The sequence below is a fragment of the Nestor notabilis genome, unplaced genomic scaffold (assembly GCF_000696875.1).
Source record: "Nestor notabilis isolate BGI_N333 unplaced genomic scaffold, ASM69687v1 scaffold18818, whole genome shotgun sequence".
Lineage (NCBI taxonomy): Eukaryota > Metazoa > Chordata > Aves > Psittaciformes > Psittacidae > Nestor > Nestor notabilis.
In genome coordinates this window covers 23,719-46,826 of record NW_009939978.1, presented here as the reverse complement: position 1 = coordinate 46,826, position 23,108 = coordinate 23,719, and the positions used below count along the sequence as shown (strand labels likewise).

Here is a 23,108-nt window from a genome sequence, read left to right as displayed (position 1 = left end):
AATGGGACACCCGTTTCCTCTCCCCAGTGCCGCGCTTGGGTGCAAAAGCTGAAACTATGATACTAAAATAAATAAAGACAATAAAATTAATTCATAATTACCATTATTATTATTATTTGCCCCCAAAATAATCATTGCTTGAAAGGCAGACAAAGAGAAATAGTTCAATTGCCACTGGGATAAACATTATTAGGCATCGCAGCCTTAAAATCCGCATGTATGAGGAGCTGCAAGGCCGTGGATGGCGAAAGATGGGGTGGAAAACAACTCTAAGTAAATGGGAGAAATTAAGAAAGATGGGGTGAAGCATCAGGGTGTGTGTCTACCTCTCTAATCCACTTTTTAAGTGCATTATAGTAGCTTTTGAGGGCAACTGGGCTGTTTAACTGGAAATTTGGGCTTTGGGATCATCCCACTGGATGATGGGGCTAGAACGTCTCAAGAGCTGTCTCACAAGCACCAGCCATGTCCTTTCATATGGATTCAACACTGCATAAGGCATTTGCTGCTCAAACAAAATGTTAGAGGTTGACGCTGCAGCAACAGTTACAGGTCTCTCACCTATCCTCATGCCACTTAACAGACACAGTATTAGGCAAAGACAGTACAGACCCTATTGTGGTGAGCAGAAGAGAGCTAACAAGTGTGCAAGCTCAGCAGTGAGTTCTTGGGATGAATGTTCACGCCACAATCCCCCTGTGCCATAACTCTGCTTCTTCAACTGCATACTCCCAGGCTCCCACAGCAGGATCTTCAAGCAGTGTTTCACATTACAGCACCGGCTCCAACCCCTTCCTTTGCTCAGACAGATTATGGCTTGCCATTAGCCATCCATAAACTTGTCACTTCTATCTATGGCAATGAATGATACCTGAGCATAAAAAGGCACATGATTCGGGCATTTCCTCAGCAGCAACGCAGGCTACTGCAAACCGCTTCTGCCTCTGTCTCTTCTCTCCACTCCTCTCCCCTCCCCCCCTCCCAAATATTGGCTTCCCAGAAAAGATAAAGTCAGGAAAATAATATCCTCTCCAAACCTTCACAGAGGCCAAAAAAGCTGCATCAAACCCTGGCATGAAGACCATGTTCAAAAGCTCTGCTGATCGAATGCACTCGAGTTTTCTACAACTGGTGAAAAGCCCATTGGGTAAAGACAAAGAGCTAGCTGGGGAGCACAGGGAGACTCCCTCCTACAGGAAAGGGAGACTGGCATGAATTACTCACTTTCCATACCAAGCATCAGGTTCTCCACCTATTTTCTGTAACACACAGCACTGGGGAGACACAGCCAGTGCAGCTACCCATGGGGCAGGTCAAGATGAACAACAAATGTCAAATAAACTACTACCAGCAAGGTGCAAGACCTGCATTCAGCCTTTAGCATCAGTCATTCTGGCAATAGTCGAGCAGAAGACAAAACACGTTTCCTCCACTTTGTGCTTCCAAGCAGGTCCCAAAGGATCAAAGGAGGAACCTGGAGGACAGGGATCAGCAGGTGCGGAGTCTGGATCACCCACAAGGGAAAGTCTCAGGCTACTCCAGGGGCTGTCACTCACAGGGTAGGAAGAGAAAGCAAGCACATGAAGGCTCTGTGAATTTCACCGGAAGAGTGAAACACCCTTTTGCTGCACCAATCTTGATAAAACGAAGCAAAACCAGGACTAACAAGAATACATTTCAATGGATGGGTCACGGTTGTGACTTACTGCTGAAAGAGCTGCCTGGTAATTTGATTTCCCTGAGGATGCTCATTTCAAACTCTCTGCCCTTCACTCCTCAATGACTGTCACCAAACTGGGGCTGTAACACAACATCAAGCCTAGAGAATATCTAGGGATATTGAATGGGAGCCCTAAATGGGTACCAAACTCCTGAAGATTTGAAATGCAGCTGACCCATCCATTGACGAGTGTTCTGAACAGAAACAAGGAAAGGCTTGGTAATTTTTGAAACCTACATTAGGTTGGTACTTTCTATGATTTTGTCAGACAAAGAGCAAAGCCTAATGGTTAATTTAAAAAGAAAGACTGATTGACCCTCTGTGCTTCAGAACTCCCAATTCTAATGAGATAATAGCACTAAGTGCTCTTTCTCTCTACTCTGTAGAGAAGGTGCTGGCACTACTACTTCACTTCTGAGCTGGAAAATAAAAGCTTGAACACTTGCAAGGGAGAGTCAACAGCTTCCTTGATCAGCATCATGGATTAGCAGATCACCCACTAAGAACAAAGTCTTTTGACCACTTTGAGACTGTTAACCTCCTTGAGGGTGGCAACATATGTTGTGGAGCCCAAGCTCTCACATTCAGAAGCTCTGTATAGACATGGGTAGGCATACAAGAGGACATCCTACAGCTTTGAATGAGGAAGAGAGCAAAATAAAATGTGGCTCATTAATCGTGCAAATTGTTCAGAGGAGTATATTACTATTATCCACACAAAAAAGTTGCCTACTAAAGCAGGTTCAGGAAATCCCAAACATGAGAGCTGCTTAACCCTTCTAGAACTGGTTCTCAGTAACAGTCATGGCATTATGCAACTGGCAGCCAAAGCAGTGCACACAGAGTAATGACTGCTACCTGGTGTTTAGAAGATCAGTTCACGTCATCTTGATTGGCAAGTGCCACATCAGCGCAAACAAGGAACATAATAAGCCCTGTGAAAGCATATTTTTCAACTGAGCTGGTAAAACAGTCAGTGAAGTTTCACACCAGCAATGCAACTCGTGACACCCACAGTTAGCTATCTGAAAACAAAACAATCTCTATCCATCGCTGTCAAAGGCAGCTTTTTCCTTTGCAGAATCCCCTCCTGCCCAACACATGCAAACAAAATCCACCGCCTTTCCAAGCCTCGCTGGGCGGGAATGCACGCAGCCCTTTCTGAACAGCATCCATGACCAAAGCTATGCAGGAGCTACTTAGCACATAACATGTCCTGAGGCCAAAACACACACATGCACATTTGTTAGTTCTTCCACAAGACCTGCTTCTTCCCTCTTGTCAACACCTGGGTCCAGCAAATCTTCCAGCAAAGTGACAGAGGCACTACTCCTTTGGAGCCTGTCCCACTGCTGACTCCTCACCCGCCTCCAGGTTTACAAGCAGAGATTTCCTTTCCTGGTCCTAGCTCCCCAAACATGCTAATATATTTCTTCCTCCATGCACATCGTCACTCAAGGGCAGATGGAGCCCTGGAGACCTGCAGCACATCCCTCTGAACACAAAGCATTCTTTGCCTCTGCATTTCCAGTGCCCCTCACATCTGCTTAGGCTTACTTCATTGCTTCCTTTTCGGTAGGAAACAGCCCCTGCTGCAGGTGTAACCGTATGTGCCATGCATTAATTCCTACAGGCACCACTGCATGCTCTGCAGAACCATCACCTCCCTCTGCCTGATGACACTCCACCAAAGGCTCATTTAATCTGTTAGTACCATTACAGACTTCCCACCCTGATGAAACCTGTTCAATTTCTCCCTCTTGCCCATTTTCTCCGCTTGTTTTTATCTAGTCATCTATTGCTCTCAACTCTCCTTATCGCTCCTAGAGTTGATCCCTCTCAGGACATCCCTTCTTCACCAGCTTGAACACTGTCATTGACAAATCCAGGCGATAAAACTAGTATTGACCCCTGCTTTCTATTCCATCCATCATCCATTTTAGTCACTCCTGCAGTAGGTTGGGGGTGGGTTGTTCTTTTTTTAATCAAGTTTATTGCATTGCCACCCAAGAAATACTTGTAAGGTTAAATGATTCACTACCCTTTCACTAAATGAATCTTTAAAGGTGCTGACACATATGTGCTTAAACTTGTTACAGGGGTTCCGAAATCCACCCTACAGAGCTTGCTGCAGTCACAGGCAAGGATGACAAAACACATGCACCTGTATGTTAAGGACTCAGCAGACATTTAAGGAGGTGCTTCTGCCCCTCTGCTCCTGTGAGACCCCACTTGGAGTAGTGTGCAGTTCTGGTGTCTTCAACATAAGAAGGACATGGAGCTGTTGGAGCAAGTCCAGAGGAGGGTCACAAGGACAATAAGGGATCTGGAGCACCTCCCATACAAAGACAGGCTGAGAAAGTTGGGGCTGTTCAGTCTGGAGAAGGCTGCGTGGAGACCTCATAGCAGCCTTCCGGTATCTGAAGGTGGCCTACAAGGATGCTGGAAAGGAACTCTTCATCATGGACTCTTCATCAGTGATAGGACAAGGGGTAATGGGTTTAAACTTAAACAGGGGAAGTTCAGGTTATATATAAGGAAGAAGTTCTTTACAGTGAGGGTGGCGAGGCACTGGAACAGGTTGCCCAAAGAAGTGGTAAATGCTCCATCCCTGGCAGTGTTCAAGGCCAGGTTGGACAGAGCCTTGAGCGACATGGTCTGGGGTGAGGCGTCCCTGTCTTGGCAGAGGGGTTGGAATTAGATGATCTTACGATCCTTTCCAACCCTAACCATTGTATGATTAACAACATAGCCCTGTTATACACAAGCAGTGACACTTTGGGAAGCTAAGTAACCTGTGGTTGGAAAATGTCTTCCTGTTCATCAAAGTAGCAGCAGACTGGATTTTAAGTCATCCCTTCTAAAAAACACCAAACATTTTTCCCATCCTCACTGTAATCTTTCAACTGTGTGAGGAAAACTAAGTTACTTCTGGGGTATTTTTGAGATCTTATCAGAGACAAGCTGTGGGAGGCAGGACGAGAAATGTCTTAAGCATGATTTTTGGCATGACCACTGGTTCCCAAACTGTGGCATGTCAAACGGATGTTTCATTACTTCACTTAAAATCCATTTTCAGGGTTCATACAGAAGTCAGTTGTACTTGGAAAGCACTGAGCAAAGCTGGTGGGTTTGGTGACCTCTGTGGCAAGGTTAAGCAGGAGGGCATGTGAACACCTTTGGAAAGGCATCTGTCAGTTCAAAATTCTGAAAGGTGAATCCACTGATCTTTCCAAATGTTTTTTGTGGGTTTGTTTTGTTTTCCATAGGAGAAAAAATAAAATAAAAATCTGTCTTCGATACTTTTTTTTTCTTTTTCCCTAAAGGGATGGATCTGGGAAAGTAAAAACATTCCTCTGAGCCTCTGCTATGAATGAGGATGGGCTAGTTGCATTTACCATTTCACCCACAGGCATTCCTTACAGAGGCTGGTAGCTACCTGAGTTTAGGCTGTTTCCCAGCAGTGGGTAGAATTTAATGAACCTCTCAAAAAAGCAGAGATGCTGCTTCATGGAAAACTGCCTTAGAGCAGTTTCCCAACCACAGTTCCTGCACAGGATTTCTGTACTTACATTTTTCTGTAGTGACCTCTTCATCCAAACCACACACCTGGTTATGGCATAGAACATGCAGGTATTTCCTCTCGTCAGGCAAACAATACTTTAAAAAGGTTTGTCTTACATATCATTCTTTAGATAGCTAAAACCAGTCATAGAGATTTCCTTCTTCATTACTTATGTCACTAAAAAAAGAAGTGGTACATTTCAGATTCAGACAAAGGACAGTGTTTAATCAGTTTCTGGAAGAGAGATAAACAGGGGGGAAAATCTCAGCAAAAATCAACTTTCAGCTTCAGCTAAGCAATTCAAAGTGCTAAAAACTATTCTGCAGAGTCCAAATGCAAAACTTAGAGTAACCTAATAGCATCTCTACAACAATTTATTATAAACCTCTCAAATTCTTGCAGGTAAATGGGTGTCTGTAAATGTCAGATCTCTTTTTAAAACAAATAGTTGGAAACGTTCACCAATTCACCTGCCAGCTTCTGGCCAGACATTTATAAGAGAAATGAGGAGGAAATTTCCATCCTGTTCTTGTAGCTACTCCTCTGTAGCAAAACTAGAAAAGCCCCATGCTAAGCTAGTAATATAATCTATTTTTTTCAGCCCAATAAAGCGATATGGCTAAACCAAGAGTAATGATTCAGAATGCAAAAAATAGCATAAAATGAACTCAAAGGGTCCATTACATCTCCAGTAGCCCGGAAAAGCACCATGCCTTGTCCGCTGCTTTGGTATATCATACAACACCAAAATTCCCAAGACAAATCTTTGAGAATTGAGAATGAATACGCTCAAAGCCTTCCTTTAGTTCAGTGTGGCATGATGTTCTCAGCCAGGTTTGGGAACATCTCAGAGCAAGTTAGTTACTACAAGATCATAGAATGGTTTGGGTTGGAAGGGACCTTAAAGATCACCTGGTTGCAACCACCCTGCCATAGGCAGGGACACCTTCCACTATACCAGGCTGCTCAAAGCCCTATCCAATCTGACCTTGAACATTACCTGGGATGAGGCAGCCACAGCTTCTCTGGGAAACCGGTGTCAGTGCCCAAGCACCCTCAAAACTTTTCAGAAAACTACAGCATTTAGGTCTATGCTTTGGTGAACTGGAATCTATCAAGGTAACTGCTGCACTGCATGGGTAACCATGTCTCACAGTATTGGAAAACCCTAAAATACCAGTTCCATGAAATTAGGTATTTTGTTTATTGCACATAAACTCCCAAGCATAAAAACACATGCGTTTTCTGGAATGCTGCAGTCAGGCAATACCAGCTTAAGGGTAAGTATGAACTTGTAAAGTTATGCTTTGGAATGCTTCAAGCTCAAGGTCTTGAAGGAGATTTTCCATCTAGAATGTAAGGAAAGTTCCTATGGGTTTGGTTTTCCTAACAAATGACACCTCAGCATGGCAGAACCTCCAGAGAGACTTAACATACTGTTCAGTATTGCATTACTAGGAGCTGGTGAGAAAATTAACCTATCAACAAGCCTAAAGTGCTGATAGCAACTAACAATCTCGCTTGCTCATGACAGATGAATTCTTGGTTTACTGCAAAAGGCTTGCACCATGGCAAATACACAGATGAAAACAAAAAGACCATAACTGGTATGGGGCTGGGGGCAATGATAGTGTAACAGCAACTTTGTCTCTAGAGGTCTCTGAAATAGGTTAGCCCACCAAATAAAACAACTTTTTCTTACCCTTTTCCCAGTTGAGTTTCTGCCCTTTATTCTCTCCAAGAACTGCTTGAATTTACTGGAACTGCATAAACCCTTCCACATTCATGGGTTCTCCCATTTCCCACCCCCACTTCCCCCGCACGCCATAACCCAAAAATGGAAGAAAAATTTCAGAACCACAGAACTAGTTATAAAAGCAAATACAGCAACAGCTCCTTCCCACAACTGAAAAAAAAGCACCTCCTGGATAAAACTGAGAGATGTGAGGAACAACTTGTAGGACACACATGCAGATATCTCCTCAGAAAAATAGGAGAATTTTCTCAATGAAGCTATTCAGCAAAAAGCAAATGTTCTTTTGCAAGGCTTTGGAAGACAAATGGCATCAATTTTTCTTTTCTTTTTTTTTTTGGTTAAAAAAGGCTCCTGAAAAATGCAAGCCATAATTGTAGTGCTTCAAAATTTTGAAGCACGGCTTTATTCCAACAGAAGTCCAACAACAGCAGGGGCTTTCCTGAATTCAGTGCTAATCCTAGAAAGAAACACTTGGTTCGGACAGCAGCAGTGCTAATAGCCATTGCAAAGCTGCCACTATCATAGTACATCTACCTAGAAGAAATCCAAGGGATCCAAAAATGGAATCCTTCTCCAACCTACAGTTCCAAATAACTCTTAAAATGAACCATAAGCTGCACAGTTACGAATTAATTCAAGGCAAGAGGACCACTCCACTCTAGCTCAAATGTTTCAGTTTACTTGTCCACAGACTGTAGAGGTGACTTAAATATTTTTCCTGAGCTTAAGCTTTTTGGACATGTTCCAATGGAGAAATTGCTGATGCACCCACTGTTAGGCGTTTCTGCTGTCTTCAGCGTAGCTGTGTACATAGACTTCATTGGGCAAATCTGGCTAGACGGTGGTGATGCTGAAGCCAGAGCAAAATGTTTCTCATTTGTGCTACGTCTGCAGTAAGGATAGTGGTAATAATGTGCTATCAATTTTCCCCAGTTTTAGCACTGAAAAGTATAAAGTATTAGGGTTTTGGTTTTGTTTTTTAACCTGAATCTTGTTAAAGAAACACACCTAAACTATCATACAGAAAGCAATTTAATTGTGTGCCCTTTACACACTTTGTAATGCAATTCTGGAGAGGAATTAATAGACACTGTTGCTTGAAACATTCAAACATCAAAAACAGAGCATAATATAATGTTTATTTGCAGTCTCCATTATCTCCAATCCAGTATTCACCACTTTTCATAGATGAAGTCCCAGAGGCAATTTCTATATGCACTCTGCCTCAACTGAAAATACAGCTGCATTTATCTAAAGAATTTGACCAAGACTGGTACACAACTATTTACCCAATTCTCTGGCTTCTGTAGCAGAAGTGGGAAGAGAAGCACTGGGCAGCCAATTGATGAGTTATCAAAAAGCGTGAATTTAAGAATCAGAAACTCCTAAAAAACAATCATGGAAAAAGGAGTGTTGGCTGCAAGATCTTTATTTCTTCCATAAAAGAGGAAGGACTACATCATCTAAGCAGAGAGCTTCTGAATTCTATTAGCAAGATAGTTCAACCTATATCCACAGTTTGGGGGGGTGCAAATAACTAACCTTGCCCCAGACAGCAACCATAAAGACAAGCTGTTCAAAACTGGTCACATTTGCACTCCTTCAGAAACCAGAAAAGGGGAAAACAAACCAAACCCCCAACTCGTGTCCTAGGGTGGAAGTATAAAAATGTCAATTATTTCAACACAGTACTTCTCCAGAAGAACGTGCTTGCAGAAACAAAAGCAATGTCTCTGCAGTAAGTATCTTTTCAATGTCACTTTAAAAGCTATACAATCCTATCTGGATATGCAAAAGCTAATAATGCCAGAGGATAGAGAAAGCGAGTAGGCAGCCCACCATTCTGTGGCATTAAATAGTGATTAAATGAAATTCACAAACGGTTTAGTGACATTTCTGATAGACTAATCACATAGCAGTGCTCTAAATAGAGAAACAGACCCATTATCAAAATATTCCCTTTAAAAAACTTATCTCGGTGGAGTACTTAATGTATTTATTGTGGAGATAATGGCTTCTCACTTCAGATTTAGAAGAACATGGATGAAAAGAGGGCTTCCCACAGCTGTATGCACCAGCAAGAACTAGTACAAAACCCATTCTTTGCTCTAAGTCTCCATGTTTTGGAACAAAGGAAAACTAACTGTTGACCCAGTTTATAGGCTCATCTTAAAATCAGCCTGTACTTAAAAAATGTTAAATGGCACTGCTCAGCTACATACATCAACCATTCACTTGAAGCAAAACTTAATTATTTTCTGACAGATTGGTTAAAATTGTCCAGGGAAATCAGAGCTGAAAGCTCAAATACTTTTCACAAGCCATATACAGCAGGATGAATTGCTACTCGCTATTACCTATCAGTTCAGTTTCCCCACCCTCCAACCTGACTCTGAAAAGTATGGGTGTTTTTCATTGTGGCTACTGCATTATCAGGACTTTTACAGAGAGACAATACAGTGCTAATCAATACACACACTTTGCTCATTTTTTAAATTCAGGAAGTTGCCGTCTCCATGGCAGGTGCTCTATTTCAAACAGCCACACTGATGAAAACATCTCTATGTGGCAGATGCCTGGAAAAAAAATAAATACATGTATCAACCCAACTGGCTCTCAAATCTGTCACAGACACATTCAGAATATTTCTAGCTAAACACAGTGCGTAATTAACAGTCATCTTAGAAAGACTTAACCTTTATTTGCCCCATTTATTTCAGCCCACACTTACCCCTACTTTTCTCAGTACACTAGCTGGATCACAAATCTCCACAAACGATTTAGCCAAGAAGAATCTTTTTGGGCTGGTCATCCACTTTGGAGCTGTACTGTACAATACAGTTGTAAGCAAATTCTGAATTCAAAACATGGGGTTTTGATATTTGAAAGCCACACCAATGTTGTATACAGCAACTGGCGCTCAGCAGTATCACGCCTTTACAAACATTTTTCAATTGCAAACTCATCTATTTTCACAATCAGAACATTTTTGTCTGAAAAGTTTATTTTAGTTCTCTGAACACTCTAAAGCAACTGTGCTTTTGATGTTACACAAGTGTCCAGATAGGATTAACAAAAATTAAAATGTTCTAAATTACAAATTTAATTCCTGTAAGAGCTTGAGAAAGGAAATAGAACAGAAAAGCATGACATACACACATTGTGAAGAAACCCCAACTTTTCATGCAATGGCAGGCAAGATGTAAAAAGCCACCCAAATTCACACATTTTTACACCGAATCATCAGAAAAGTACTCTGTAGTAAATCTGTACATCCAAATACATTTGGGATCTACACCTAAGTTACATTATTTAATGTTATATACACTTATTACCCCTTGTATAATGTCTAAAGGAAAATCATTCAAACCCAAAAAAAAACAAACAAAAAAAAAAAAAGGCAAGACTAACTTGGAAAAAAGGAGAATCACTTTAGACATTCAGTTAAAATGTTGGTTTTGTTTTAATCTAGACCTCAAATTGTTTATTAAAAAACAATCCTCTTCATTTAACATTTTGCTTTCTAACTGTACAGTAAATTGCATTGCAGAGAACACATCCCGTCTTCAGACTGTATTTTCTTTGGATGGATTTAAGATGTAGCTGGATATTACTTTAAAGATAAATAAAGGGAAGTTGGTCCAACTAGAACAATAGCTGATATATTACATGCATATGGGTTTTCTATATAGTTTTAAATTATTTTTTAAACAAATGAGTGTAGGGTATAGTTGATATCGCAAATAAACCAAAAAGCACCTGGAGTCAAAATATAAAACATACCTCCTATCCTGGCAATGGCAGTAAAAATCAGAAGAGTAATCTTTCTGGAACGGCATTTTTACATAATTTAGAAATGTTAAGTACCAGGAAGACTACTAATCAAGTAGTTTTAGCAGCCAAGTTTCCCTCTTTTTATTGAATGGAACAAATGCTTTAAATAAACCGTTTGTCCTCTTCACTGAAGAGAGCTAGTCTATTCATCTTTAATGAGCTAGGTTTTTTGTTTTATGTTTTTTGTTTTTGGGAAGATTAGCCACGTACTGTAGTAATGCCTACTGCATATAATCCAAGCATTTGCTGTGAACAGTTGGAGAAAGCAGTCAGTAAGAACCTAGGATCAATGAAATAGATGTTACTTTAAGCCATCCACAAAATGGAGACCCATATAGTGCCCAGTGTTAAAACCCAAATCTCTTCTCGCGCTTTTTCATGTGCAAGTTCATCCCCATGAAAACAGGAGCTGATCCATAGTTCTATTTTCATATTTCCTTAGTCAATTTTCACATTAGTGTAGATTTTACGAACAAAGGCACTTGTTCCCATGTAACCAATAGCTCCTGCAAAATAAACAAAAAACATTGAGTATGTTAGAAAGCTGATAATCTAAATAGGCCAGGAATATAAAGCACACACACACTTAAACAGAAAGTCACCTAAAGCATGCATTCTGCACACAGAAAATTATTTACCTGCAATACTTGTTTTCAAACTCCAATTATCCATGTTTCCAGTGAACGTCTGGCAAGAACTTCCCTAGTCTAGCAATCCAAATCCATTAAGCCATCTTACCAAGAGCCCATGCTCACTTGGCCTTGATAAATATAGCAGCCCCCCTACTGCTGCCAATAACCAGGTCTCTTTTTCTGAACAGAGGGTAAAAAACATACAATCACCCACTCTGTGGGGAAGGTGGATGGGAGGTGGGTTTTTATTATAAGTTACGTGCCTTCTGGATGAGCGTTTTATTGGCAGATGGCTTTTTCATTCCCACAAAGCACAAATAATAATGGATCCCCATCCCAGGAGTCTTAAACTCCAAGGAGGTCTGTACAAAGAGATTAAACTAGTAGCAGTTAGTAGTTAAAGGAAATTGCAACCTGTGGTTTTCAAATTAGTAAGAATCATGAGCAGAGTATGCACTGCCACAGCAGTTATAAAAGAACAGGTCACTGGGTTTTGATAGGGGCAACAGTTTATACTAAACCCAAAATACTGCAAGGCTAATGACAGCTAGAAATGAAAGAAACGCACTGGACCAAGACTTCTTCTCAGAAAGAGATTCAGCAACCTAGCTGGTCAAACCCAGAACCTCACATTTGTCAGTCTCAATAAATACTGTTGTCTTGCAATATCCACAGGTAATAGCTTCATCTCTTCCAAGCAAAATGAGAGTAAATCAGCCTTGTGGAAGTCAGTTTGGCTCATTCTCAGGTTAGAAGTGAAGTTGAAAATCAAGGAAGAACTAGACACAACTGCTTTCAGATTGTTAGAATCTGTAGAGTTCTTTACATCCTGCAGACTGATTGGATAATTCCTGAGGTTAGCCATGAAACATCCACAAAATTTTGGGGTTTAGACCCCAAAAGCCAACATTTATATGTAATCAGGAAATCTGCACAAGGCAAATGCAATGCATCGTTCCAATGCTACCAGAGTGCTAAAAGGCTTGTGGAGTCAGCCTCTGGGCTGTACAGCGTTTCAAGCTGTATGAGCATCATGGCCAGCAAATCAGGGATTTGTATTACTAACTTGGAGAAAGTAGAGTTCAATTAAAACAAATACAGCACACAGATCAGGTTGCTGCTTCCAAGCATGAAGTGTGCTGAGGATGCACCAGAGGAAATGATTCTGTGAAGGCCTGGTAGTTCCAGGAGAGACCATTACAGCATAGGCTTGGTGATGTGAGCTTAGAGCAGCAGACACAGCTTCTTCTGTAGTCTGTCAACAAACTCATCTTCTGTCTTACGTAGTAAATGGACAAAATAATGTCACTAAACTCCAGTTTTAAGACTCGTCATGTTTTGCCTGTTAAAGCAGGCACTACCAACAGATTCAATGCCCATTTTAGTTGCTAAAGTCAGATATATTCCAGAACTTGTTCTCTGGGGGTTTCTCTAGTGATACCACAAAGATTTGGGAGAACAAAGCATTAATTGTGTTTCATTTGGGATCTAGTGAATGTGTGCATGAGATGGAAGTGAGGGGGAGGAGCAGAGAGTAGCAGTCACATGAGGCCACAAGCTCTCAACCCCATAAACAAATCAAAACCTGTTCTGAATCAGGAGCCTTATCCATGAAGACCACTAATGGCCCATACCCAAGGCAGGGGTTAAGCCTCAAGGCTACTTCACTGGCATTGAATAAAACATGGGGCAGGGAGGGGGAAACCCTAGACAATGACGACTAGAGAACTCCTCCTGAAACAAATGCAGGACAGTTGGCTCATTTGCATAAAAAGTCCACAGTAAAGGGAATTATTTTATTTATTTATTAAACGCCTTATCAGATGATATTTATAACTTGGTTGCGGCCTATATAGGTTTAGCAGAAACAGACTGCAAGTGTATTTCAGCAGAACAAGCTTCTAAAAAAAATCAGACAAATCAAAATAGTGAGGAAGAGAAATTATAGAACAGAAAAAAGATTATTTCTCATCTGTTACTTCAAACCAATTACCACTTACTACCATTGTGACGGTATACACAGAATTTCTTTTGAAAAGCTCTTCAATCGTACTTACAGTATTTATTTGGATGCTGAAGTGTGGCATTATAAGAGGCCATTCTGTATACTACCTAGCTCCTAAGCCATCCACTGAGTTGGGGAGTAAGTTTTATTCTTTTCTGTCACTAAGAGGGAAACACAAGGAGCTCAAAAGGTTTGGAAGTTCTCATGGGCTCCCTACTGTCCAGTCCCAGCACTGAGATGCTCTACAGAGAGCAGCAGACTTTGTGGATCAAAGCATCCCACTACATGTGGGATTTGAGTTCACTAGGCATTGTCAGGGGAACTAAAACCCGACTTGGATGATACAAGCATACAGAGAGTTTCCCTGTGGCTGCTTTGGACCCTAACTAGTTTGTCTCATATTCAGCTGTATGCTGCTGAACACGCCCATCTGTGTGAGCCTCCAAAGCACAGCTCTACACATGTTTCACAGGAGACATACAGTCAGTAGCACACATACTGCACAATTCCTTAACACAAATGTCTTTGTTAGACCTCAATGGCAGCAAGTTCCCTAAACAAATGCTTTTTGACAGGGGATTTTTTTTTTTATTCCCTCCACATGCTGTAAATGGGAGTTCTCACTAAAAAGGAATCTCACAGCTTCTCTTCCAACACACTTAAAAAGACAAAAAGAAATCTCAATAGAGCTGTGGAAATGAAGTTCAATGTGTTATTTTCTGATTTTGAATATATTTGGATTTTACCCTAATATTCCATCAAGTAGTGTCCTACCATGGCAAGAAAGCATTTGACAATCTTCCTTTTCTATGTTTTAAAAAGCATTTTAATTACAGAAACTAGTGGGCAAGCTTGGCTTCTGCATCATAGACATTTTAATCAATACCAGCCTAAGTACTTTAAAAAGAAAAGATTAGAGCTGAAAAGTGTAAGCCTATTAAAGAAAAAAAAAAAAAAAAAAAAAAAAAAAAAGGAAAAAAAAATGGCTGCAAGACTACCAGAACAGCAGGGAAGTCTTGTAATGTGCCAAGAACCTGATGAAGCAAGATTAGATTGTATGAGAGAAAAGGGGAACAGGTACTCAGTAGTTAAGAGATTACTTCCCTCCCTTTTTTATAAAGTGTCGTGAAATTACCCACCCTCTTGGGATATCAAGAAATGTATACTTTACAGAAATTAAGTTCTTGTAAGACATTATATGTCTCAAATATCTAATGCAAAGAAATCTTTCCATCAATATCTATAGCACTATTCATTCACTGCTGAGAAGTATTAAATACAGATCACACATAAAAAGCAAATAACATCATACAAAGTGCAAAAGAACTAAGTAGCACTTTTCAGAAAGTCATGAAGGAAAGGATAAAAATAAAGTTAACAGATGAACAAGTACATCTGACTTTATTAGATGACCTCCATGCCGAAAACTGTGGTTTACTCTAAACATCTGTCAAAACAGAATCTTAAAAAGCAACGAAATCCAGCTGCACACAGGAGCATTCTGAACTCTTCTCAGCCTTGAATATCCCAATACTTCCTTCTCAAATGTTAACCTGAAATTTCAGTCCTTCTGTTCTGGTCACCCTCATATATACATGCCACAAGATACAGACAGTAGTGACATCAGTACTGTGATACCATTGGTGCCTCAACGGTTATACCTAGCTCCTTTTCCTGGGGCACCAGTAAAAACTGCACAACAAAATGCTAGCATGGACTCAATTTAATTTGGAATTTGTTTTGCAGAACTTCTTGCCTAAGACTGAGTCTTCCAAGCTTGTGCTGAAGATGAAATTCTCTGCACAGTACATAAACTATCTTCCTATCAGAAGGCACAATCCACAGAAATCTGTATTAGTTAGGAACGAAGTATAAGCAGAGAACTCCAAGATTCTTTTTCAAAATTGTAAGCTTTTTTGAGCAGATCTTGCAGACATACACACTCCACAATCAAAATTACATAGCAAAAATCAGAAACACAACAGTCTGGAAAATTCCATTAGAAAGCTGTCAATATATTTGAAACTTACCACACATTATTCCCAAAGCTGTGCTAAATACTGCCATATAACCGAAGTAAAATGATGTTTGAAACAAGCCATACATCCTGAAAAAGACAGGCAAGAATTTATGCTACGTATTTTCTCTATTTTTTATCAATAAACTTATTTGAAAATGCAGTAATCTGATATTCAAGGAAGAAAACTACCACTTACTTTGTCTTGAAAAAGTAGTAGTAAAAGGAGTACATGTAAACATAAATCGCAGTTGATGCCGCAGAAAGAAAGCTTGTCCATTGCCTGAAAGTAAACACACATCCACCATATATCTAACCAAAAGGCTTCCCAAGAAGATGCACAACACACTAAAACCTTAGTCTGAAAATAAAGTGCACTGATTCTACAGACTTACTTAACAAAATCTAGATGTTGTCTGCTGTAAGTGACAAAAGCCTCTACTGCAACAGCTACCATCGACACCAAGTGATGATCCTTCTTCATATTCCTGCATGCCTTCATATACAATTTTTATACAAACATACATGCACTCACAGATGCACATACCCACAGAAAGCTCCTGTACAAAAAGGATCCAAGAACTGCTTTTCTTCCCGACAGCTAAAATCTGGACATGGGACACTTTGAAAAAACCCATCTAGACTGAAGAAACACTATCGTTCTCTAAAACTCCCATAATGTGGTTAACTGCAAATAATGCAATACTTACCACCTGTAATCCTCTGCATTTAGCAGGAAATACGTACAAACAATGGTCACACAAACTGTCACAATGCAGAGGATAACCAGAACCAACATCATAAAGCCATAAACATAGTAGATCTTGTAAGCCCAGAATGAAGTAAAAATGAAATACCTGGAGAGTAAACAAAATATGCGACGATATTGTAATTCAACTCAATTGATTATAACTTGTAATCAAATTGGTAAATAGCTGACACGACTCACATTTCAATAAAAATTGATCCAAAAGGGAGGATTCCACCTAGGCAAACAATAACAGCTGGTTCCATGAACCTGAAAGATGTTAAGATTAGTTTAGGGGCAATTTTCATCTTGCATTTATAAATATATTAAGACATATAAACAGATAACTACTACTATAGCACAGAGAATTATTTAAAAGACATGCTAAACAAGAACATTTCTGTATCATACCAGCATATTAGAAAGAAGATTCCCCCAAAGATGCCGTGTATGGACAGAAGGAGAAGTTATTCTTGGGGAAAGATGAAACAAAACATAAGACTCATGCCTATATCACCTACAGGCAGGAAGTTAGGTATCTACCAGTCCTAAAGGCTACAGAAAGGATCTCCCTTGTCCCAGAAGGACCTAAGCAATCAAGCCCTATAACATCCATTAGCCTTGAGCAAAAGTAGAGAAAACTCAGTGCTGTTGATGGCTACAAATACAGAAAAAAAGCAGAGAAAAAAATGTGCAGGGTAATGGTTATTTAACTAAAAGCCAGTGTTTATTTTTAATGCTACGCTGAGTCACAAGCTATGGCCAAAAATGAATACTTAGCTACCTGTAGATGATACTGTCACTTACTAATGGTGACCTCTGTGTAGGACTTGCAATGATGCTGAATCTAGCTAGTAAGCAGTGATTTAATTTGCAGCTTCCTTTATTATTTATAGGGAGACTTGTCTAAGTTGACGGTGTGCAATTTCATCATCTTCAAGATAAGTATCTTATTTCTTTTTATCTGTCATGCTGATCCAGAAAAATCCATCAGATTTCAAAGATACAGGTCACAGGACAAATCAAATCCTAGTATCTGAGCTGCACAACCCACCACTGACAAGAGACCAAGTGTGCTGCACTTCCTGGATATCACAGGCATACATGTTTCAGAGCCCAGTTCACTTTGTCAGTTCCGTTCCTCTGAATCGGGAAAGCAAGAAAAATCTATTAAAAAAAAATCCTCTAAGGATATTTTCATTTCTGTAGCTTGCTGCTTCCACCTCAGAATTAAACCAATAGGAAAAAGTGACTGCATTCATGATTTTCCAAAACCTCAAGTCTGCTTTTTGAGACTAGACACCGCTTTACATTTACTTAAAAAAATAAAGGCTTAGTCACAATTCAAATGGTATACCTGGAATATTTTAGGCTCTGTGCCATTAACAAAAGTGCAGAATTGGGAAGAGCATTGCAAGCTTCTCCCCACCATCACCCTGCAAAGATGTCTCAGCTTGTACATGGAGACCATTAACCAGAATAGTTCCGCCTCCGAGGCACATTCAACCCTAAAACTGTAAGAGGCATTAACTAAAGAGGAAGGTTCAGTTTCAAGATACCTATACAAGAACTGGGTTGGGACCATCCCTTTTACGTAAGAGACTAAAGAGCATATCAGGCTAAATGTGAATCAATGATCCAGGGCTGTAAAATTTGCTACAACTATTACTATCATGTTTTAATTCAACAGAAAAATCATATAAGGGAAGTTTTAGTAAAGCTATTCTTCAAGGCACAGCTCAATTTAAAGTTTTTCTCTAACAACTTTTTTATTTAATGATCATACCTGAAAAGTCATTTTAAACATACTGAAGTGAATACTTCTAGTTAACATTTATGCTTATCTTTACCATTTTTTCTCTGGTATAGGACGAGGCACTGCATTGACACGACATGGAAAATTAGGCTGTCCCGACAGATTTCGGCCAAGAATCGTACCAACAAGATTCAATGGAAGAATGACAAAGAAACAAATACAGCACACTGCCACCTGCAAGCAAAAAATAAAGTAATAAATAAATAAAAGCCCAACAGGCATAAGATGACAAAAGACAACCAGCCCACACTATATATGCATTAGCCCTTATTACTGCTGTAGAATCATATTCCTGGTTATGAACCATTAGTCAAATTTCCTGAGAAACTTCTTAATAATCATTATTAAGTATATTTTCTTGCATCAGTTAAGAGAACAGAACCATTAGAGATTCAGACTTTCTGCACAGGGAAGAAATGGAAATCTTCATGGTACTTCACAGAAAATTTTGTCAGCTTGTCTTTTGCAGAGTAAGCTATCCCTGGGAGTTAACATCTAGCAGTTAGGCAGTTGCACAATATTAGAACTGCTGGGTGCAAAATTTTTAATCCAATCCAAAAAAGAAACCCAAACAAGAACTGCAAAGCCACCCCAGAATGCTACCAACCAAAATTTTGGGTTCAGTTTTCTCCACTATCCACTAACTGGGTAATTAAGAACACAGACTGCCAAAGATGGCCATTTGTATGCACACAAAGTGATTGTTCGTATGCACACATACACAATTTAGAAGTGCAATGGTCCTACTTACATATAGAGGTTAGGTTTATGCACAATGAGGGGAAGTCAAGCCAATGTTCCAGCTCTTTCCAACGGAATAGCCTCCCTAAAATTTTACCATGAATCACCTTTTTTCCCCATATATGTATGTAGCTCTACTTCTGCTATTCCTTAAAGGCATCGTATTTCTTTTCTTCCAAAACAGGGAAATTTAAAGTGTTTAGCAAGATGTTCTCTACTTGTAACATTTATTCACAAAATACATTTGCATTAGACAGTTTAAGTTTCTGATATTGATAATTAAAGACAGAACAGTTACCAATGTTACGGTTATGCAATAACCATAGTTCTGAATATTGACCCTGCGACCTTCTCCTTGCAAGCATATGAAAATACTGCCTTTTAAAAGTGCTGTTGCCTGAGGTGCTGTGTACACCCTGCTGCCTCCTGAGCAAAGAGGCTATAGTCTTCTTTCACTCCATCAGGACACAAAGTCCATGGCAGCAGATTAATCTAAAACAATGGATAGAGGACCAAGTCTAAGATACACACACTGACTTGTTTATGAAGCAGTAACTCCAGGGTAAATGAAGGCTGTTCACATACGTTGTATCTATAGAATTCTACTGCAAGTAGCTGAAAAGCCAGAACCACATTAGCTCAATACAAAGCATTACATCAATCACACCAGGCAACATCTGACAAAAGTCAGTGGGTTATCCCTCTACTACTGACTTGCATAGCATTACTAGCTTAGGCCGGATGTGAATGGCAAATGTTGCCTTCATGCTTCATAGAAGGGGTACACCAAACAGGCGGTCAACAAGCAGAAGCACTGTCCAGACTGCTCTGTGTATCTCTGAGGATAGGTTATTAAAGAATTACATCATGAGCCACTAGTATATGAAGCTTCAATGGTAAATACGGAAACGTTAAGTAGTATTTGTACTTGCCAATAATAAAGCAGATTTTAAACAATACATATTTCTTGTCTCCTATTTATCTTCTTCCGCTACTTGAAAAAACACAGGTAAGCAAGCATAGTGTCTTAGGTTGCCTATGAATAAATTACAGAAGTATTCAATTAACTCACTTAATGGATGAAGGTTTTGCCCTTTAAAACTGCTCAGTCTAAAAGAAGAGCAGACGAGAATTTTCAGAGAAAAATGTCAAAAAAGTATTGGAAAAAAAATCAAAACACATCATCCTGATTGCTATATTTACTAAAATCCTGACCAGAAGTCCCAGCATGTTTGAGGTGCACTGGGTAGAAGAGATATCCAAGAATCCAGGATACAAATAAATTCCAAGCTGACCATATTGAAACCAATTCCAACTGCAGGAAGAGCTTGCTCTTCTTCCAGCCCAGCAAGGACCTCCAGCTGTTTCAGGTGGCCCCATCCATGGTACTCCATGGCACCCCAGCTGGTAGGTTTCAAATCTGACTGAGGCAGAAAGCTCAGATATGGGCAGCATGACAGGGCATTTGTACCTCTCACCCAGCCACAACTGTCTACACTGCAGTTACCAAAATGCCTGTAGCTTTGTTTCTTGATCTCAGAAATTACCTCTGATCGGGAATAGTGGTATAAAGTGAATCCACTGCTTTAGTGCAGAAAGAAACTGTCCAGGAACAGCCTTGGGTTCCCAGCAGACCTGGAACAAAACTTAGTAGCTTGTAAAAGTCCATCTTGCAAAACAAATCTACCATAGAGAATCCCCATGGAAAGAATATAACCTTGGACAAGGAGCCAAGCAAGGAAATATCAAATCAGGCGGGTAAGGAGAAGGCCCAACTTGCTCCAGCAGAGCTTGGCTGCGCTGTTGCCTAGGAAATTGACTCAGCATTAACTCTGAATTCTAAAATGTTTATTTTCATAAAACAAGCTGAGACAGACCGAAGTTCCTTGAATAATGGCTTCTTCATAAGTATTGCCAACCTGCTCCTAGCACACTTGTAACTGGCATCTGTCAGAAAATCCGAGTGCTTGTGGTTTCATTATCAGATCAGCCAAAGCATTACTGATAATGGTGTAACATTCTATTCTATTAGTCAAAAGGAACTGATTTCAGACAGAACAGCTAGCACCTTCAGTGAAATCCAGTAAGCAGCATCAGTACAGTCAATGTTTTGTTAACAGTGAACTGGCTGTCTTAATGCTATGCTATGTTCTGAGGATAGCTGGAGTTGAACTACAATTTTTTTTCCTTTTTCCCTGGAGCCATTCAGGAGTCTAGAAATTATTTGACATGCTTTTGCAGTGCAAAGGAGGCCCAACTAGGCAGGCAAGGATGGACCATAGTGCAGACTCAGGAATGCCTCCCACTTCTACCTGCCTCTAATAAGCTGTTCAAGCTGACAAAGATGTGAACATCCTGTCTTCTGACAAAACCCCACCCTGGTGACAGCAACACGCTGGTCTTAGTAGGTTGACCAACACAACCGGTACTGGTTAGAATCAACACACACTCTGCTGATCTCCACAACATCTTCTTTCTTGCTTTCAATTCTGTTTGACTCCAAGGTAGTCTACCTGCACAGACTGATGCTTGCTGAATATTTACTGTCTTCATTCTTGGCTGCACTAGTCTTCTCTGAATGTGAGAGACTGAAGACAGCTGGCCTTTCTAGCTTCTGCCCTTTCAAGCATGTTCCTCTTAACTTCAGATCCGAGGTGAAGACTGTCTCCCTCCCAGGCTGAACAGGTAGTGCCCGTTGCCACACATAGCAAGGGCAGTTCAAGATGTAGGCTGGGCAGTATCTGAACCTAGAGAGTTTAAATCCAAACCGAAACGAACACAGGGCACTGGGGTACACAAGTACCTTCACTGAAAAAGAGATGAAGTTGAGACTTCTGCCCCCAAAGTTTCAGAGAACAAGATTACAGTGGTGAAAACAGCTCAGGCACTTACTAGTCTCCATTTCACCATCTCCACATTCTCTGCCCTCCAGCAGAAGCACCTCCCTACAGAGGTCACTGGTAACATACCAAGGAGCTCAAACCCCCATAATAGCTGTTGCATGACTGGCAGAGGTAAAAAAGTTAAGCCTCTGTGAGCCTTTTAAGAGAAGTAATGTAATATCAGCCAAGAGAAAGTCAGAGAACAGTTTTAGCTACTTCAAAAAACACAGACTATGTAAACAGGCAGATCTACTAGATCTACAACCCCAGTTTTCCACCAAAAAACCAAGCATGTTCTCCATAATCCATGTTGCTGAAGACATATTAATTATATAAGCTTTTCTAGCAAGCCAGTATATTGAAACATACCTATTTTGTTTTGACATATTTATACAAAAGCATCTGATTTAGTTTGCAGGTTTTAGTTGCCACAGAAGAGACTGCCAGTCTCACCAAGCTTGCATTCTTTCTAATCCATTTTTGTTCTGGTTTAATGGGGAAAGAATATTCTACTGCCCTTGACTGAATGTGCGGAATTCACTTTTCCTTATTTGAACGGAAGCATTGTCAAGAGGGATATAATTTATGTTCTAGTGCCATGTGTTTCATATTTTCTGACAACTGTAGATTAAACTTCATTCAAAGGTGATAATTAAAATTTTTATGAGCATATCTAATATTAAACAGCTACTGGCAGGCTATGGTGCCTTGACTGCTTAATGCACAAGGGAGAAAAGCAATAAAAATTAACTGTCAAAGCAGCAGCTTGGTCTTTCCTATCAGCTATCAAAACTGCACTCTCACTCATGAGACTCTCCCCCCATATAGAGGTTACTGAATCTGTATAATGAAACAGTTTTCTGCACATCATCTGGCCAGACATTATACAGAACAAGAAAAGAATAGAAGGCTTCAAAATAAAGTGCTACTAATTTTATTACAACTAAGTTGTTAATCTAGGGTGCTGCTTTGGGTAATAAACTGAACTGCTGAAAATGTAGGCAGAAGCATTATGCTGTATCTATTTTCAGCAAAAACGAGGCTTTTAGCCACGGGTTCCACAGTCACTTTCAGGCAATCCGAGGATATTATCCTGCTAAATGTATATAACTAGATTTTTTTCTAGTTTTAGCCAGGTGTATTTCCTTAACTGGCTCAAGGCATGAAAATCATCGGCGCTACCAGGTCCTCCTTTTTCAGTGGCAGCCAATAGTCGTATCAACTTAGAGCTGTCAGGGATGGCTGCAGCCTGGATTAAGCCATCTCTTGGAGGAAACTTTTTTCTAGTTTAAACAAGGTATAAAAGACGCAAACACTAGGGTCTCGATCCCAAGAGAAAATCAGTGTGTGTAACCTTATTTAATTAAATCATTTAAAAAGCATACTGGGAAC

At 40.1% G+C, this 23,108-nt stretch overlaps 1 protein-coding gene across 1 annotated transcript in view; it reads right to left on the bottom strand.

Annotated features, from left to right (window-relative positions):
• Positions 1 to 10,027: 10,027 nt before the first annotated feature.
• TM9SF3 (transmembrane 9 superfamily member 3) overlaps positions 10,028 to 23,108 on the bottom strand; it is a 29,908-nt gene continuing 16,827 nt past the window's right edge. Inside the window, exons 8-13 of the mRNA XM_010020134.1 lie at positions 18,128 to 18,267; positions 16,479 to 16,547; positions 16,240 to 16,386; positions 15,729 to 15,812; positions 15,543 to 15,619; positions 10,028 to 11,381 (exon numbers count right to left, since the gene is read on the bottom strand). Coding sequence (XP_010018436.1) covers positions 11,314 to 11,381; positions 15,543 to 15,619; positions 15,729 to 15,812; positions 16,240 to 16,386; positions 16,479 to 16,547; positions 18,128 to 18,267 — 585 coding nt within the window. The 3' untranslated portion in view covers positions 10,028 to 11,313. The remainder of the gene's footprint in view (positions 11,382 to 15,542; positions 15,620 to 15,728; positions 15,813 to 16,239; positions 16,387 to 16,478; positions 16,548 to 18,127; positions 18,268 to 23,108) is intronic.